This window comes from Ovis canadensis, chromosome 19 (genome assembly GCF_042477335.2).
Source record: "Ovis canadensis isolate MfBH-ARS-UI-01 breed Bighorn chromosome 19, ARS-UI_OviCan_v2, whole genome shotgun sequence".
NCBI classification, from domain to species: Eukaryota; Metazoa; Chordata; class Mammalia; order Artiodactyla; family Bovidae; genus Ovis; species Ovis canadensis.
Window position 1 is genome coordinate 50,749,175 of NC_091263.1, and position 20,529 is coordinate 50,769,703.

The following is a 20,529-nucleotide window of genomic DNA, read 5'->3' on the forward strand; positions in this document are numbered from 1 at the left end:
TCTTTTAAAATCCACAGCAGCCTTGACCTTTACTGTGAAAGCTTAACTGCACATTCCTTATCAATCAAAACTAAATTAAAATGAAGTAAGAGAAAGCACATACATTAAGCTTTGCAAAATTGTGACATTAATATTCCAGCTATGTCACCTTCGCCTGCATCGGGATTGAGCAAGGGTGAAAGAGAGAGAGAAATCAATTCCACGAATTTTGGAGAATGTCAGAGTAAGGATCTGCTGAAACCTTTCATTCCTCTATTATTATTCATCCTGTTTGATGTTCCCATTGGTCCGGGGGTGGGAAGAAACTCAGAAAAAGGAGGGAAGAAAGAGGGATTCCAGGACTTTCTTGTTGACCAAGCCTAGATCAAACACAAGGTGAAGTAAAAAGTGATAGGCATGTTGTAACTGAGTCTGCAGATGTGTTGTGTATCTGTAGTAATGGAGACACCAGGAGGGTTCTCTGCAAACCTGGTGATTCCATTGTCTCTAATTATCAAAGGAAGTCTTTTGACTGCTCTGTTGGGTTGTTGGTGGAATTACAAAGGAAATGAGCTACTCTTCCTGTCCCCTGTGCCAGTGCTTAGAAGTAAAGAGAGCTGGACGAGATTTTCTTAGCTCTTCTTAATTTAGACTGGGGAAAAAGAAAAAAAGGCGATAGTAATATCAGAAAGTTGGTTCTACCCTGCTACCTCCTAAAAACTTAATTCTAATAAAACCTTCCTGAAATAAAGAAGAGAACAAAAAAACATTTGGGGGGAGTAGTTTAGAAACTGTAATGCCATTGGGAATAAGTGGCAGCAGAGGACAAAGAAGGTAAAATAATTTTGTAATATGCTTCAGTACTGACTGATCACCAAAGTTCTATATTTGGTACATGGTATTTGGTTGGTAGAAGAATATAATTGTCAAAATGCTCAAGTTCAAGGGCCAAAAGACTTTCTTTGTAACTTATCTGTGTTTGTGTATGTTTTCCTGAAGGTTCATTGTTTGCATCTTCTGCATCCTTGGGGTCTGTCATTGGGCATCTTCATTTTCAGTCAGAAGCTCTTTTAGTAAATTTGCCATTTGCTTATTTCTGATAAATTTTTTTTTCCCAATGGGCTAAACTGTTTGATAAGCCTAAGTCTGCTGCTACATTTGGTGTCACTCTAGGATGGGCAAGTGTTCTAGTGTTACATGACACTGCAATAAAAATAAAAATTGGTCTGGGCTGGAGGTCTCTGCAGAGGTCTTTCCTTGTTCACAGAAAAGTTCAGCTATTTTCAGGCAGACTCTGCCAAGAACCTTGTGCTGGCTGGAAAGCACCCATGGTCTATTTTGGTAATAATCCTGCTTGAGTGAACCTAAGACGGAGACTCAACTTGATTTAATTTGTTGTTTCAATGAGGCTATTACAGCAAATACCCTTTAGCCAGCTACTCAAACAGAAAGAAAATATTGTTACCTTAGCACGCTCAAGAAAATATCATTCTCAAATTGTATTTCTGGGAGTACTATGATGTAGCTTAACTCCGTGTACCATGGCGTCTTACAGCTTAGCCCTGGCAATTACAATGAAAATGCGTTGGATAAGAAGATTCATTGAAAGCACAGCATTAAGGTAGCTCAAGCACAAATATTGGATTCAGACTCCTCTGACTTGGATTTACCTGTTCATTTAGTTTCTTCTCTCTTGGCATATTCATTCACTGTACATTTTAAGCTTATGGATGAGTCCCCAAAATGGGACATCTGTCACCTGCTTGAAATCTGAACAGCCACCTTCTTCTTCCCTGTCCCATTGTACAAAATCAGAGAAGACGGAAACTAAATTCTTAGTATCTACACACTCCTTCAGCCCCAAAGCCAAGGAATTAAAGAAACCAGAAATTCTGCAGAGCAGTATTTGAAAACCTCTTTTAGGATTCACAGCCACTAAATTATTTTTTTTCTCTTTAAATAAAAGATTTGTCATTTTATAGACTGTAAAACACACTACAAATACACTAAAATATTAAGTAAGTATTAAATAGGAATAACCCTTTTTTATTACCTTAAGTCATAATGATGTATAGGACAGTCTCATGTACAGTAAGCATGGTCTTATGGAAATTACTTTTCTTTAAACAAAAAATGAGATTTCCATTTCAAAACCCTGAACTATTACTGCATTTTGAAAGTAAAATATCAAGTTATTGGATAATAAATTAGTACTTACAATGTTGAAATATTATAGGTAAATCATGGAGTAAAAAACTCATTTAGTGATGAAATATGGTTCATTTACATAGAACAATTTGTTGTCACCATTGATCTTAAGGATATAGAAGGCTGGCTACTTTTTGGTAATAGTAGTGAAATCATAGTAAATGTTCTAAATTGGGAAATATTAGCTTGTTTGAGAGTAACTCATTTGGCAAACGTGATCTAACAGATCATATTATCAGTGTGCTAGTCTTGGTTACTTTAAGGAAAAACAGAAGTGATTTTTTTAAAATAGTTTTTGCCATAAGCTGTTTTTTAGATAACATCGGCACTTAACAGGTCTACTGAATCCTCGTCCCCAGCCTCCGCATCAGAGGTCAGTCTGACTTAGCATGAACCCCTTCCTTAGATATGGGCAGCCACTTTGTGGTGCAGAGCATGATAATTTTAATTTACTAAATTCCTCTAGCAACAATACCCAGGAGAGTGGCGAGCACTGACTGCAGCCTTCATCAGGGATAATTTCTTGATGAGGAATTATCAAACAGTGAGTAGTCCTTTGGAAAAAAAAAAAAAAAAAACACAAAAAACAACACTTCAGGCTCAATGATTGTCCCCACCATTTATTTTTGCGCACCGTCTTCACCCGTCCAGATCATTTTGTTTGCTTGTCTGTGTTTGAAAACTGTCATCCATTCAAGCACCGTCAGTGTCGGTCCTGTCACTGTGTTCGCCTTAGGGCTCTGATTCCTTTTATCACAGAAATAATCTCTCTCTTCCCCTCCCTTCTCTGCAGTTCCGGATTATCAAGAACAGGACATCTTCCTCTGGAGAAAAGAGACCGGATTTGGATTTAGGATTCTGGGTGGCAATGAACCAGGGGAACCTGTGAGTCTCTTGTCTCTCTGCCCCATCCTGTCCCTCACGGTACTAATTTCTAAGAATTCAAAACCAGTTGGCAGCAGTGACAGATCACCAAGATTGGAGTCCCAATAGGTGCACGCAAAACTGATTTCATCTTTTGAAAAAAAAAAAAAAGTTTGATTTACGATGTTGGTGTTAATTTCTGCTATACAGCAAAGTGACTCCGTTATATATGTATATATATATATATCTCTTCTCTGGCCGTTTCATCTTAACCATTGGGAGCTATTCTTTGGGTTTTGTGGCGCTCTTTCTGTCTTGAGGAAGAAGAGACTAGATCCTTTTAAACACTGTGTGTTCATGTTTGCGGAGGGCGGCAGCTGCAGCATCTGTAGCTCCCTATCAAAGAAACGGAAACCAAAAAAAGGCAAAGTAGGAATAGACGTCAACCAAGAACACAGTGGCCTGATCCTTCTGGGCAGTTCTGTTAAATCTGCCCGCAGGCCTTTGGCTTTGTATATTGAGTAGCCAGGACATAGAAGGCACTTCACAAGGCATTATGAAAGATTAGAGAAAGTAGGACCACTCTCTTTACAAAATTAGAGAAAGAACCCTGAACAAGGATCAGGAGACATTTAATCTCTCCGGGCCTCATCTTTAGAATACATTGAGGAGACCACCGTGCGATTCTTTTGAAAGGGGTAAAAAGAACTAAAGATAAGTATTGTTCAAATTTTCCTCATCACAATAAAAATAGTTATCATTTATTATCTGCTTCCTATGTGCCAGTTGCTATGCTAAAGGCTTTTGACATACATCCTTCTCATGTGTGCATCAAATCTATGAATTTACCCCCGTTTTCAAATCATGAAATAAAGACACAGAAAGATTAATGTGGTCTTGCCTGGGATCACAGAGTTAGTAAATGGAGGGACTGGAAAGGCTGTGATTCCAGAGTCCGTATTCTTAACCGCTCTTCTACCAAAGTTCTTTGTAAAAGATAACGTGTCACGTAAAGACCGCTGTGCATTATTACCTAGTGAGAAGGCAAGGAAAACAGATGTTTTAGTAAAGTTTGTGATGTGCTCAGTCCCTCAGTCGTGTCTAACTCTTAGCGACACCATGGACTGTAGCCCGCCAGCCTCCTCTGTCCGTGGTATTTCCCAGGCAAGAATACTGGAGTGGGCTGTCATTTCTTTCTCCCGGGAATCTTCCCGACCCAGAGATCGAACCCGTGTCTCTTGTATCTCCTGCACTGCAGGCAGATTCTTTACCACTGTGCCACCTGTGAAGTTTAGTGACCAGTTAATATAACAATACCAAGACACTAAATATAAAGACCTGCTCTGCATGCCAGTGCTGTGGACTGTGGAAAAAGGGATGCCCAGCCAGACTTTGCTTGATTCACCCTTTCGTTTAACAGTATTTATCATGCATTCCCTATTGCTAGGCACATGCTGACCTTTAAAGAAAAATTGTATTACTGTTATACTTAGCAGAATTCTCTGAATAGAAGGCTTATAGGTAGATAGAAAAGGAGAAAAGTTTTGCCCATGAAGGGAGTAAAATGATTGATTTCTGCAAAGAGGGATAAAAGAATGAGTCATCAGCAAACCACAGATAAATGTCAAGGAACCAAACAACAAAAAGTTATTTTTTTCCACCACTTAAGAATTATTATACCACCTAGCACAGCAGCTAGAACCCAGTGAGGGGCACGGATGCAGACACAAATGAATGGACTGAATTTTGCTCAGAGATATGAAGGCCATCATTACACAGACAAGCCTTGTTTTATTAAGCTTTGCAAAAATTACATTTTTTTATAAGTTGAAGTTTGGTGCCAACCTTCCATTGTCAGATGATGGTTAGCATTTTTTGACACTTCAGGTGTTTTTTTTTTTTAAATTAAAGTATGTACCTTTTTAGACATAATGCTATTGCGTACTTCCTAAACCACAGTATCTGTGTTTGTTTGAGCAGTTAGTCATGTCCAACTCTTTGTGACCCCATAGTCTGTAGCCCACCAGGCTCCCATGTCCATGGAATTTCCCAGGCAAGAATACTGCAGCAGGTTGCCATTTTTTTCTCTAGGGGATCCGTCTGACCCAGGGATTGAATCCATCTCTCTTAGGTCTCCTGAATTGGCAGGCAGATTCTTCACTAGTAGCGCCGGGTAAACATAACTTGTATGCACTGGGGGGAAAAAATCACGTGACTCGCTTTGTGGTGATACTTGCTTTATTGTGGTGATCTGGAACTGAACCCACAATATCACCAAGGTGTGCCTGTAATAGTAAACCAAAAGGTTAGTGTTTCATCTATCATCTAATTGCTCAACAGATTTATATTGGTCACATCGTACCACTGGGTGCTGCTGATACGGACGGCCGTCTGAGGTCTGGGGATGAATTAATCTGTGTGGATGGGACACCAGTCATTGGAAAATCACACCAGCTTGTGGTCCAGCTTATGCAACAAGCCGCCAAGCAAGGCCACGTCAATCTAACAGTGCGGCGTAAAGTGGTGTTTGCGGGTATGTTTTTCATTCATTCCTTTAGACGTTGCCTTGTCACTTTATGCACAGAAGAGGCCCCCTTCCTGTGTCTGCCTCCTCAGGCATCTATTTTAGCAAATGTTTGCAAATGTGATTAAGCACAGAATTTCCAGATGGTTTGCTTCTCTCAAACCCTGCAAAACTACTGTCACTCAAAAGTACTGTAATGTGCCAGCCGTGCATATCCAACAAGGCTTTTAGAGGAAAGCTAGTTGAATATATATGTTATGTCCCTCCAGCCCCTTGCCAACTAGAGCTTAGTCGTTGTCTTCATTTGATGAGAATTCTCAACAAAAGAGGTCACTAATTGTAGCACCCAAATAAGAGAGCAAAAATCAGTTTCATGCTGCCAAATAACCTTATAAAAAAGTTACTCTGTTGTTGACAGTCATATGTATTAAACTATTTTAATTTTTTACTTTTTCTCTATAAGAAAGCCAAATGGCTAGCCAGGTTTAGGTTATCTTTGATTTCTTCCTCTATACCTGGAAGTCCTATACATTCTTAACTCAAATATAACCTGTTTTGTAAAACCCTTGGCAATTCTTTACTCTCTCCAACTGCCTGCTGATGTTAGCCTTCCTTTCTTACCATCCTTGGCAATCATGGTTTACTTCTGCCAATTTGAGACAATCCACTGAGTGTCTTCCTTTCACATTCATTCATCACCTTTGTTGGCAGCCCCCACCTCAATGTATTCGAGACAACCCAGAATGCTGAAGAAAGAAATTCTGTGTTACATCAGTGGAATTACTGAAAAAGTATGACATGAAATTTTATGAATTCTCCATAGCTATGGTACCAGTGAAACAGCTACTTATCAAATAAAATCAACTGGCTCCTTGTTTAAGAAAAATTAGTAGAACTCACTTCAATGGTATATAATTAATTTTGAAAGAATTAAGACATCAGGGTCCAGTGTGAAAGCCCTACTACCTATTGCCGCCGTGGAAAGCAGTGTTATTCATTTATGTCCTGAGAGCTCATTTATGGTGTCAGGATAACGTAGTGTCCCATGTAGCCAAGAGCAATCAGAAATAGACTTCTGAGATGAGTTGAAAACTTTTTATTTCACTGGTCCAAATAAAAAGAATAGAGCAATGAGATTTTTGTTTGTTTCAGAGTTATTTTTTAAAATTTTAAATATTGGGGTTTTTAAGCTCTTGGGTAAAAAGGCATATTAAATCTTTGAAGCGACATAAGGCTCAGTGAAATAAGCCAGTCACAAAAGGACAAAAATGGTATGCTTCTGCCTCCATGAGGTGCCTAGAGTAGTCAATATATAGACAGAAAGAACAGTGGCTGCCAGGGGTTGGTGATTAGTGATTAGTTGCCAGGGAAAGTGATTAGTGTTTAAAAGATACAAAACTTCAGTTTCAGAAGATGAAAAGTTCTGGAGATAGCTGGTGGGGATGGTTGGACAACAGTGTTTCTGTACTTAATGCCACTGAAGGATACGTCTAAAATGGTTACAATAATAAGTTTTAGGTTCTGTATATTCTACTACCATAAAATGAAATCTGTGAAAGGAGATGCTTTAGGGAATAAATTTAGTAGTCCTTTCCAAAATCTGAACCCATATTTTGCTTTTGGCATGAAAAATAAGTGGTCCCACCTACTTTTGTGGCTATCTAGGAATGGTTTACCCTGTCACTTGAGAAAGCAATAAGACTGGAATTTGATAAAATGAATTCTGAGGGAGGTTAATGTATCCAGTTGTGTGATCAGAGTGGATCATTGGCATCTGGAAGCTGGGAAGAAAAGTGAAGTATACCTCTGACAGGTGGTGTCAGGAATCCTGCAGTAGGGACGTCATAATGGTGCTGTCAACTGACAGTCTCTCTGATGGAAAAAGCAGAAGCAAAGCTGAGCAGAAATGTGACTTGAGGGCAATGACAGCTTAAATGCAAACATGTCTCTGAGGCAAAGACGGTGGGCTACGTCTTATGCTTCCCTCAATGGGTTGCTTCTGTTTGTTTCATTGAAGTCTTACTGCTGTACAGTGTCACGTATGTTACAAGTGTATAACACAGTGATTCACAATTTTTAACGGTTATACTCCATTTGAGAAATGAAGTGAAAGTCGCTTAGTCATGTCCAACTCTTTGCAGCCTCATGGACTGTAGCCTGCCAGGCTCCTCTGTCATGGAATTCTACAGGCAAGAATACCGGAGTGGGTAGCCATTCCCTTCTCCAGGGGCTCTTCCCAGCCCAGAGATCAAGCTCAAGTCTCTTGCGTTGCAGGCAGATTCTTTACCATCTGAGCCACCAGGGAAGCCCATTTATAGTTATTATATTGCAACATTGTAGAATATATCCTTATAGCTCATTTTACACCCAATAGTTTGTACCTCTTACTCCCCTACCCTATACTGCCCCTCCACCCATCTTCTGCCCTCTGATAACTTCTAGTTTGTTCTCTGTGTGTGTGTCTGCTTCTTTTTTGTTAATCCACTAGTTGGCTGTATTTTTTAGATTCTACACGTAAGTGATACCATGCAATATTTGTTTTCTCTGTCTGGCTTATTTCACTTAGCATAATGTCAAGGGGTCATTTTTCGACCTGTGAAGCAGGAGATATTTCAGAGTGGGCCCGTCTTGCTGCAGATTTGCGTCCAAATACAGACGCTGATACCCAGTATGCCCTAAATGTAACAGACTCTGGGCGTCCCCTTTGTTCTCCCATGGTATCGGTGTCTGCAGACCCTGAATGCTAAATGCTTATCAGAGTGGTTTTCGGTTCCTGTGTCTCAGTTATGTGAGGCCAGGTGCTGTCAAAGCTGTCACTCTCTTGGTTTGGTTGTGGAGTAGATGGGGGAAGGAGGAAGGGGTGATGGCACATTTCTTGGCAGAGGCGGGTAACCAAGAGGTATGTCTCTTGCACAGCCCCCAAAACTGAGAACGAGGTACCCTCGCCAGCCTCATCCCATCACAGTAGCAACCAGCCGGCCTCGCTGACGGAGGAGAAGCGGACCCCGCAGGGCAGCCAGAACTCCCTGAACACGGTGAGCTCAGGCAGTGGCAGCACCAGCGGCATCGGCAGTGGCGGCGGCGGCGGCAGCGGTGTGGTGAGCACCGTGGTCCAGCCCTATGACGTGGAGATCCGGCGCGGCGAGAACGAGGGCTTCGGCTTTGTCATCGTGTCGTCGGTGAGCAGGCCCGAGGCCGGCACGACGTTCGGTGAGTGTGGTCACTTCTGCTCCCCAGCGTTTCCTGGGGTCACTGTTCTCTGGAGAGGAAAAGACGAGCCAGAATCTCATTAACAGAAATGCTTGTCATGCTTTCCGCTTCAGGTAATGAAAGTCTTAATTGGGGACGGACTTTATTGGGCAGCTTTTCCTCTCCTGAAGGTTGGGATTTTTTTTTTTTTTAACTCTTCAGCTTCCATTCTGGTGGCATGTTCACAGGCAGACAACTTCATGCATAGGTGAAATTTGCAAAGAAGCCCCTTGACAGGATAAAGTGTGAGAAATTCTTGCCATAGAGATCTTTGCAAGGTCCTGAGCAGGGTATCAATCATAGCAGTTGTCTCAGAAGGTCTCCGCATTTTTAAAAGAAGCATATGGTTTTAGAAATAAATGCCTGTGGGGAGGGGGGAAATAGAGGTGTGAGGAGTAAAAAATATACATGCAATGCCCTTTTCATCTTATCTGTGTCCTTCCTCTACCTATCTCCATCTGAAATTTTTAAATTTTAATTTAAAATAATATGTTTACTGTTGCCTGGTGGAGAATCTAATTAAAATCTGAGTGCAGAGCTGTTTGTCTTCACTGCCCTTGAATTCTAGCAGGGGTGGTTGTCCTGTCTCATCCAGATGTTGAGGGTTTCAGCAGAGAGTGGAGAAACACAACTGTCACCTGCAGGGTACATGGGCTGAGACAAACAGGAAGCCAGGTGATTCTAGGAACTAGGAATCGTGAGTCTTCCTATTAGAATGGATCATAAGTATATACTCCAAAACTGATCCACCTTTTTCATTAAATAAAACGTCATTTGTTGTTTTCCCCAAGCACATTTGTTAGTTAATATGGAATATGATGGGAGATGGGAAGGGCTGTGCAGGCTTTGAAACATGCTTCAGCTCTGTCTCCAAATGACCTACCCACAAGGAGTCTGAGGACCAGTGGTCCAGGTCGCTTGCTGGCCTAACATCAGCTAGGTGCTCCATCCTGTTGGATTTCTGCTCTGGTACAACTCCGTTTGTCTCCATTTAGTCTTGGTACTTTGCTTCCTGCTTAAGTCATGTCCCTTTAAGGTGCAAACTTCAGGGGACAGTGCGTCAAGCCAGGTCTGTGCATGTGTGGCTGCAATAACAAACACGCATTACTAACAATGCCTCTGTGAGCGCTGTTAATAGCATTATCACAGCATGTTGTGGGTGGTGGGTGACTTGACCTCAAGGCAGGGTGGTTTTCTGGCTTGTTTTCTCCATTAGTTTTGAAGACTTTTCCATCCAATTTAAAAAGAAAAGCAGAGGGGACAAAGACATCTCAAGTTATTTTCTTCAGATCTGCAGTTTGTCCCTATGCACCCAGTGATATTCTCAGAATTTGAGTTCTCAGTTTCTCCTTCTAGAATGAAACAACAGATATGTCTGGTGGGAGGTTTTGTGTTGTTTAACACATATCGAATGTCTTCACTCACAATTTGGTCTTTGATTGTTTTCCTCCAACTTTTACAATGAGCAAATTAAATTTTCCCTAATACCTTGCATGTGACCTCTCTTCTGAGCCACGCAGACTTTCCTCCCACCTGCATGATACCTTTTCCATGGACTTGTCCTTGGAGATGGGCTAAACTTAATCAATACCTTGAATTTGAGTATGGAGGCTTTCCACCACACCTGCTTGTTGCTTTCCAGAAGACTGTTTAACTCTCTTTTGAAAAATTCTTTAACCTTAACCTTAACATCCAGTGATACAGACTCAGGCAAATATGCTGAAATTCGAAGCAATTGCAGCTCATTTCCCATACATTTTATCCTTACACTCTGAATTAGGATGGAAGAGCCTTCTCTTTCAGGGTTTCCCACGTTAATTTTGTCACGCTTTCCCAAAGATGGCTCAACTACGTAACTATCTTTACAGAAAGACAAACTCTCAAAATCAGTGGACATGCCCAACAAAATTTACAACTCAATATGCAAGTATCTGGAAACCAGATCAGGCCACAAAGCCTGTTTTCCACCTCTCTTCTAAAAGTTACCAGTCACTCTTGGTTGTGACATGAAGTGCCTCAGAGCACACAGTAAACTTTCTTCTTCAAATGCACTTTTCCTGATTTTTCCTGTCAGAGCTATGTAGTAACTGAGGAGGACAAAGGAAATGATTAAAGAAGAAGGGCTGAGGAATGATTTGAACCTAGCTTCAGATCACTGTCCTCCATCTGAGTATGTACTAGATTTTCTTATGGCTTTGAGGGGATTTCTATGAGGAAGAAGGAGGATTTCAGAGCTAATGAGCCATTTGGGCCCTTCTCTGAAAGCCCACAAGAGCAGCTGATTGAGCAAAGGTCATAAAAGGAAAAATGCGTGTCAAGGTTGGGTGCTTCCTTGGCTCATCTCGTAATTATGCCCCTTTGCTAAAGCTTTCATCATGCTGGATAGCAGGCAGAAAGTCTAAGTGTTTGTCTATTAGGTGTTTTCAGATTGGATTTTTGGCACTAGCGGACTCTCTGACCTCACTAGACACCCAGTGATTGTGTTTTCTAAATGGAGAAAGAACAAAACATTGGCAGAAGCTTAAGCAACATCTGGCAAAAATGAAGTGACATGAACACAGAATGTGCAGAAGCTTCCATCCCAGCTCTGGGTTTCGTGTTTGAAGTCCCCAAATAAGCCCACAGCAAGTTACTTTGGGGGCTCTTGAGAATCTTTGGAAATTGCTGAAGATCCCAAATTTTGCCACTGATAGAAAGAGGAAAGCTGGGGTGTCCCCCTCATTTTAAATCGGGAAAGGACTGCGGCAATGAACTATCATTTAGGGCTGTAACTTCTTACACAAATGCCCGAAACTTTGCCAATGTTTTGACCCTCGGCACAGAGTTCTCCTTTAATAACATTTGCTTAATGCTTTAATTAATTAACACTTAACCTTCTCTTTCCCTTTTCAACCCTTTTTCTCCTCCCTTCACTCTATTCCCATGTAACGTTAAAAAAAAAAATTAAAACTGACTATCAAAGCAGGCAATGCATGTGTGGCCATGCCTCACAAAATAGGTCGGATTATTGAGGGGAGCCCTGCTGACCGCTGCGGCAAGCTGAAGGTGGGAGACCGGATCTTGGCAGTAAATGGATGTTCCATCACCAACAAATCCCACTCTGACATTGTCAACCTCATCAAGGAAGCGGGCAACACAGTCACCCTCCGCATCATCCCTGGGGATGGTAAAGTATACCTCTCTCTGTCTCTCTCTTCGGTCTCTGTCTTTGGTGTTCAGGTAATTGAATAGTGTTGACTTAGAGACAGTTCTTTCCGACCCTCTCTGAGAATACCCATCAAGCACTCATGAGCCACTGTTATGAAATCTTACCTCACCTTCTTGACTTCATCCTCTTGCCCAGGGACCCTGTCTTGCTGCAGAGATAAACATATCAGAAAATTTTTAACTCTCTCCAATTTATTTTCGCTGTGGTGCCCTTGTCTTTAAAACAACAGAATAGTTTGAGTACAGGTGGTGAAACTTGACTGATATTCTACCTGGAAACTATTAATGATTTTTTTAAAAAACAGGAATGTAAAATCTGAGTATATAGTATGATGATATCATAAAACCTATGTAAGGACAGTGGAGAGCCAGTGCTGGTTTTTGTGTTGTTGTTTTTTTTCAATCAGAGTAAGTGAATGTATCCATGTTTTTTGTTTAATAGGAGGTTATTAGAATTTGTGCTATATGATTTGTCTCTACTTTTTGCACGTGGATGAAGAAAGAATAAAATCTCAGTATTTTTAATATTTTGACAGGCTTCTATTAAACTAGGCCTGTTCTTATTTATTTGTTTGATTGGTTCAATTCAAATCTTTGGTTCTTTTATAACAGAGGTGATTCTGCCCCTTGAGGGACATTTGGCATTGTGTGGGTAGAGACCAAGGACACTTCTAAACATCCTACAGTACACAGGACAGCCCCCACTACCAAAAGTTTTCCAGCAAAAAATATCAGTACTTACTTTATTATTCTTACATACTATATTATTATAGTATATAATACTTATTATATTCTATTACATTATATTTACTTATTTTATTATTACTTAATAAGAATGGCGTTGATATACTAATGTCTCTAAGAACCCTCAGAGAATTAAGTCCTGTATAATGACTTCCTTCCAAGCAGATTTTGCCCTTGGGAAAAAAGTGATATTTTTCCCAGAATGTTTCAGTGTCTTTTGTTTTTCATTCTTACTATATATTTATAAAATAAAATATATTCCAAAAGTCAGTGGTTAATTCTCAAGAGACAGCTGTGGTTTATGGTTATAGTATGATAAAATTCTATGCCACTGATCTGTAAAATAAGAAAATCAGAAGTTTTATCTGAAAGTAATTCAACATTTTTATCTACTAATTGCTAGAAAGTGAGCCATGTTAGTTTAAAATTTGAGTACTATAGGCTGTGCACTTCAGAAGATGTAAATCTAAAACCAAACAATAAATATTTGAAAATTGTTCATTCTAAGAACAGGGATATTTCTCTGTACCAGAAATACCCCCTGCCAAGTGTGGAGGGGAAAAAATAGCTCCTTGAATGATGGTCTATTTCAGCCTGCCTCAAATGCATGGTTAGTAATTTACCATCTGGTCTAGAGTCCATTCTACCAAATCACCACTCTGGAAAGCTATTACAATTTAGGAAAGTGGTCACAAGATGATATAACCTAGGTTCCTGATGGAAAGGATGAAGGAAGCTAGGAGAATTTGGTGACAAATGGTGGAGAGAGCCTAATGTAGTATATAAATTTAGATACATTTATCTCCATGCTGTAGTGAGATTTCAGAAAATTAATTCAAAAGAAATGAACACAGGATATAACTTGCTGAGTCTATGTTGGTTAGTCTGTGGGAATGAAAAATTTCCAAAAAGGAAGGAAGGAAAGAAAAAGCGCCTTGAGGGAAGAGCTTGGAAAGGAATTCACAATCAGGAAAGATAAATATGCAGAAGCAACTTATACTCCTGTGCACATACTTGCTGACTTAAATTAATATCGGGCAAGGGAAAGTATTTTTTGAGAACCTGAACACCAAGAAATGGAAAGCAAGATAGATTATCCAATAACGTTCGTCAATAAAAAGATGTTTTTTAAAACCACAGTCCTTCAAAAGTGTAAAATTTGAACAGAGCTATCACAGGCCATCTTGGTGAGAAGAAAGTAAATGTTGATACAGTGTAGTTAAAGCTTGATGTGCTGCTGAGGATGTGATTTCATTGTAAGATATTTTAGGAATTCACCACCATGAAATAAAACTCTTTACCAATTACTTGGTCATTTTCCAAGTGCAGGTAAAGGGAATCAAGTCTGCAGAGGGTGGATTTCTAATACTCATCTTTAAAGTGGGGCCAAAAATTGCCATCTTGGAAGTTAGAATGAAGGCAGGGGGGTTAGATTTCTGGACAGATGCTGAAGCAATCCATGAGGATTTTGCAAAAACCTATAGAACAAAGAGTGACCTTTGCAGTCTGATGAAGAGAAAACCATGCTGGATCCACTTCCTCCCCATAAAAGTGTGCTGGACATGGTAGATTGTAAGGTACAAGGAGGCATTCTCTCCATGTCAGGAAGTTCTGGTCTCCTTCAGTCTCACTCTAGTGTTCAGTGGACTTGCCCAGAGACATTTTGTTGAGTGATCTTCATAAAAAAAACTGAAGTCCTTCATCAGAGTGGCTCAGGAGCTCTTAGAAATCCATCTTGTTCAAGGTACTGTTCTCAGAAACACAAGGAACCACTTCAGGAAGAGGCACTCTTATGAGCCAGACAGAAAGAGATAAGCTGACCAAACTTGGAGGAGATGAGGCTAAACACTTTATATTAGTTTCTGGGCTAGTTACTTGTTCATTATGGAGTTGAAGACTAACTCATCCTTTCTTTGCACAGTTCCTCAAAGGGGAACTTAAAAAGCAAGGTAGTCTTGAAATAATATCACAATGAGGTTGAGCAATTTTAACATTTCTTGGGGGTTATTTTTATCAGACAAGGATTGAACTGAAGTCATCATTTTCACACTGTCATTGAATACTTGTGTTTTCTGCTTTTATCCTGTCATGTCAGTCATATTTCAATTCAGGATAAATATTTGCAAAATGTGTATTCATAGATGCCTCTAAGAATAACCCATTTACTATTAATGGAGTCATGAATTAAGGAGAGATCACATATATTTAATGACTGAGAATGTCCCTAAATGAAAGTCACAACCAAAATATTAATATTAATGGTTTATTTCTTTAAACCATACCTGGCATTAGTCCCCAAGTGACTTTTATATATATATATTTTTCCTTCCTAAGGCATCATAACCGTTTTTTTTCCTTTTTTTTTAATTGGTTTTGCCATACATTGACATGAATCCACCACGGGTGTACATGCGTTCATAACCATTTTTTTAAAATTTCTTACTACAAACTGTTTTAGTTTTCTAACTAAAAAAAGATCAAATTTTAAAAAAAGAAGAAAAAAAAGACGACACACCCTTGATTGGGCCATGCTGGGAATTTACTCCCTATCCATTGGCTGTGCCTTGTGGCATATGGGTTCATAATTCTTCCCCAACCAGGAACCTGACCCATGCCTCCTGCAATGGAAGCATGGGATCATGATCAGCTGGATTCCAGGGAAGCAGCATGCTCACCTGATTCTCCAGCTTCACTTCTCTCCTCACTCTCTCTCTCCCGTTCCCTTCTCACCGTTCTGTCTCTGCTAGCCCCCTGCAACAAAAGCTTTGAAACATGACCCCCCTTGATTTGGGCACTGTTGTGTTTACAGTTCTCAGACAGGCATGTTCAGGGGAGTTCTCACCATCCTAGGCTTTTACCACCTTTGGGAAGAGGCTGGGAGGTGGAGTGAGGGCAGAGCCTCTTCTCCTGTGAGAGGGGGACAGCTGGATAAGAAATCTATGGTGGCAACACAGAAAGGCCCATAGCCTGGCTTACATACTAAATTTGAACTTGAATTCTGGCAAGTCAGAGCACACATGCCTCCTATTACTGGAGTGTATAGAAATACCCTGTGAAGTCTGGGTGTGAGTGAGACTATTCAGACAGGGAAGATCCTGACTGAGCCAGGCTCTCCTGGAATCATCAGACTGAATCAAGTTCAAACTAATGAAAATATTTATGAACTTGAAAATACATTATTTAGGGACTTACTTGGAGGTCCAGTGGTTAAGTATCCATGCTTCCACTGCATGGGGTGTGGGTTCGATCCCTGGTTGGGAAACTAAGATCCTGCTTGCCCCATGGTGCACCTAAATAAATAAATAATAAAAATAAAAGACATTATTTAAATATAGTCTCTTTTCCCTGAAGTCTTTTTTCTCTTTTTTCTTTTTTCTTTTTATTGGAATATAGTTGATTAACAATGCTGTGTTAGTTTCTGGTGCACAACAAAGTGATTCAGTTATACATGTTTATGTATCTATTTTTGTACTTCACATCTCTCTGACTTAAAGTATTTACTTGTATAGTAAGTAAGGCTTGGTGACACAGGTAGTGCCATTTCCTTGGCAAAGGTCTAGAAGAGTTTAATTATCTTAATAGAAAGCTCTGTAGATATGACAGCTAGCATATACTCAGGCAAGAAGAACAGAGTTTCTACTATACACATTTTAAAAGTCTCCCCAAACTTTTCAAATATTTATGGGATTTAAATTTTCAAATACTTCCTTCAGGTATTTATTACATATGTGTTTATGCATTAAAATATTTATGAATGGAATGTTTGTATCCGTTGTCTATTTGCTTGGCCTTGTAATGTGGTTCTGTAAGGGCAACTAAGGATATTAACACGGGAGCAAGGTTAGAATGGTAATCACTTGTCACGGAGATAAGTTGAAATCCAAGAGAGAAGTTCCTTTCAGAAGTTAGTGCCCTGATTTAGCACAGCACCGTGATGGTGCCTTGAGAGCTAGGATATGCTCCTCTTGATACGTGATTGCTGTGGGAAGGGTAGTACTATCCATTTTTATTCCTCCGGGAGAGCTAAAGCAGGTATAAACACTGTTTAAGAAAGCACATAGGGCACTTCTGGAATTCATCATGAAAACAGTCAACCTGTCCATCTGCCTTAAGAATTCCGCAAGTCAAATACATTGACAGTCCTTTTTAAAACTGTTGCTAGGGTGTATATTATATCAGACCCGTCTTTTGTGTTTATTCTTTTATATGGGGGACATTTTACTTTGGACTAGAGATAGAAATTTGTGAGGATGGGCTTCAACTCCGTAGTTTAAAAAGCTGGAGAGATTTCAGCACACACTGTCTTGGTTTGATTCTAAATGAAGACTTAAAAGCTCATTTAAAAATATATAACATTATAGATCTTTCAAAAAGCATCCTGGAAATTGAGGGTATGCTGAAAGTTAGAGTGCTTGAAAATGACCCAGGAAATCTAGAAGTCAGAGTGTTATGTATTTTAATTAATCTGTGATACTACTTAGTGAAGTTGGTGGTATTTATACAGGAAGGTAAAAGTACTTACTTGTTAAGAAGGAAATGTACCAATCAGATCCAGTTTCCTTGGCCCATGAATAATTCCCTTGTAAACAGAGTGAAACTAAAAATTAACGGTCAGGCAGGCCCCGGGTTTAATTGCCAGTGCCTCCACTTGCTCTCTGGATGACCTTGGACATATTGCCTACTTTTTGTAAGCCTCAGTGTCTTTAGCTTTAAAATGGGCATAATTAATTGCACCTGTTTCTTTGAGTTATGAGGATGAAATGAAACAGTGCATGTGGCAATGAACCTTACACGGCGTGTGGCACATTGGACATAACTGAAATATGGTGGTTGTTCATAGATTAAGAAAAACAAACAACAGGAGAAAAAATTCAGTGGGCTCACTCAAATAGGCACTTGCATACCAAATGTTAATTTCTGAAATGCTTAACGTTAAGCTTCAACTCAGAACAGATTAGCATATAAATATTTGAAAATAGCAAAGGAATGATAGGAAAATAAATAAAAGAATTCTACTTATACATACGTATGTTGAGTGGTTATCTGTTACATCTCATCAAACCTTGAAAATGGCAGAAGTACTAGAAAGGCTTGAAAATAGGATCTGATCTGCCTAGAAAACTCTGGCTACCAAAAACACCCAAGAATTCTAAAGGGGAACCTCTGCAGAATTCAGTAATTATAATCACTCTAATTACAAGGAAACTTTCTTTTTGGTATCCTGATGGTGATTTCCCCATGGTCCAAGCAATCTTGTGATTTCCCAGAGAGTCTCCATAAACTTAATTACAGTACATAATATGAAGTTTTTTTAAAGGACCAATACATGTTTATGAAACTTCTGGCAAGTCACATTGACAGGCTTTGCAGTCTACTAGTCCTTTGTAGGGGCACAGCGGGTAGACTTTATGAAATACCACTTAGATTTACCTTGGTTGTGCCGGTTAACTGCAGTCATAAAAACAGACTAATATTATGCTGTTAATATTGTGATAACGGTAATAAATACATGCCACCCATAAAAAAGATGGTCTTCAATTTTTGAGCAGTTTTTACGTGCCGTGCACGAGCCCAAACACTTTTCCTCCCAGGTAGTCTTTGCATCAGTGTTCTTAGATACTTCTGTTATTCTTTATGTGTAGATGAGGAAACTCAAGCATAGAAAGTCTAAGTAACTTTCCTTCAAGTCCCAGCTAGTAAATTGCGAAGTTTGGGTTGCAAAGCCAGGTAGTCTGAGTCTAGCCTCTGACCTTGTAACCAATACACCCGACAAGCTTGAGAAGCACCACGCCCCCCTCTTGGAGGGTCCCAAGGTATACTGGCACAATTAAGGGTCCATAGGGAAAACAAAACACAGACACCCCAAAACATTTCTGTTTCATCCACTGTTTTTCACCCTTACTTGACCGCAGATTACTGTTCCCTCAGATTCTGGTGCAGCATTTGGTAAAACAGGTTCTAGCGGAGACATCGTTCTGAAGCATGAACTAGATTCACAGTTTCGTTCACCTGATTGAGTTACATTTTCTTACTAATCTTGTACCACCACTATCCAGATCATAAGCTTTAGGGCTGGAATAGAAACTGTTAAAATCATATTTAAGCTGTCTCATTTTGGAGAGAGTTTAAAAAACTTAAACACATTTCCACAGTAATAAATACAAAATAGAAATAGTAGCAAGGGCATTGGCTGCAGTCCATGTATGCTGAGTGTATGTCATATACAGTGCTAAAGATTTCATACACTTTAATCCAAGAAAAGGGATGATTATTGTCCCATCCCTTTCAAGGAGAAGACGACATACAGATAGTGAGTCAAGGACAAAGAGATTTGAACCTGGGTCTGATCTCCAGGCCTTTGCTTTTAACAGCTATTTGTAATGAAAATAGAATAACAGAAAGTCAGACCTAAGCTGAGTAGCGTTTTTAGCAAAGTACAGTGGAAGATAGAGCACGAATAAGTGGGATTAGTGAGACAGCCATAGAAACTCCATTATACGTGATGGGTAGATACATGTATTCCACAAACTATGGAGTGCCTACTGCAAACCTCAGAACTCCTAGAAACTTCTAGACTTCATGGTACACTGTGAAGTAAAAGGGTAGTTTACAGGCTAATCTAAGAACTTCACCCCCACATTTAGCATTTTCTTGATTAGAAAATGTGTAGCAGGTTCCAAACTGTCAATCTAAAAATAAATTCAAATAGTGCAGCTTACTCATCATTGTTTACTATCTGCCTTGATCTTAATGGAGAAGTAATTAGTAAAATAAGACTGATACTATGTAACTTATTTTACTATATTTTTATATATGCACGTCACTTAGCAGTCTGTAGGCTTGTTCATGAGTGTTTTCAAATCCTAGGTTTCCAAGCTCCCAGAGATTAATGAAGTTGTTTATGAATGTGTTTAGTGAAGAAGAAAGTCAATTTACATAAGAATATAATCATATTTGTTACATTAGGGTGGCTTCCTGATTTGTACAACTTAGATTTACATACTGGCTCTGACTAATGCAAGTTTTGAAAATAACTCTTCATGAGTGATACTAGGCAAGATCTCACAAGAATTCCACATTTTTAGTTGTATTTCATTAAAAGCTTTGGGGAAGAAAGTAGATGTTCTCTGTATGTGTATTTATTAGTAGCAAGAAGTTAGAACACTGACTATTCACATGAGAAAATCAAGCAGACTCACTAAAGATCACCGATAAATTGCAGGGACATTAGCAGAGACATTTATTATTAGCCTGTAAAAGTCTGGGAAATAATTTTACAGTGATTTGATGGGACTGCCCTTTTCAAGTGATGGGGGAAGAGTGAAAGGCACCTACCTTGGCTATGATTTCTAAAGTACCATTTTCTTGGGTAAACTCTTTATTTCATGTGTCGAGATACCTAGTTGGAGGAATGTCATGAGGGTGTACATGGCTCACATCATAGAAGATCTTAGAATGGTTCTTTACACTCTTGTTTAGAAATTCAAGTCAGAACAGTTTGAAATGGTGACAGAGAATTCAGATGGCATTCATGTGTGGGGCTTCTGCACACCTAATTTGATGATGTCTTCTCCGGGGCCTTCATTTCATGATGCTCTGTCTTACCCTGCAGAGTCTTCGAATGCCACTCTGCTGACCAATGCAGAGAAGATAGCCACCATCACCACCACACACACCCCTTCGCAGCAAGGAGCCCAGGAGACCAGGTCAGACACGACTGTGGCTTCTTTTGTTACTTTCAGGGGAAAAAAGTA

The 20,529-nt window shown here is 39.7% G+C and overlaps 1 protein-coding gene across 23 annotated transcripts in view; it reads left to right on the forward strand.

Annotated features, from left to right (window-relative positions):
• Positions 1-20,529, forward strand: part of MAGI1 (membrane associated guanylate kinase, WW and PDZ domain containing 1) — a 651,771-nt gene that overhangs the window by 619,241 nt on the left and 12,001 nt on the right. For 7 of the 23 annotated variants that reach the window (XM_069561854.1, XM_069561856.1, XM_069561860.1 and 4 more), the window contains 6 exons: positions 140-223; positions 2,981-3,072; positions 5,392-5,584; positions 8,492-8,785; positions 11,787-11,990; positions 20,388-20,481. In XM_069561854.1, coding sequence (XP_069417955.1) covers positions 140-223; positions 2,981-3,072; positions 5,392-5,584; positions 8,492-8,785; positions 11,787-11,990; positions 20,388-20,481 — 961 coding nt within the window. The remainder of the gene's footprint in view (positions 1-139; positions 224-2,980; positions 3,073-5,391; positions 5,585-8,491; positions 8,786-11,786; positions 11,991-20,387; positions 20,482-20,529) is intronic. The other 16 variants (XM_069561855.1, XM_069561857.1, XM_069561861.1 and 13 more) reach the window with 5 other exon arrangements.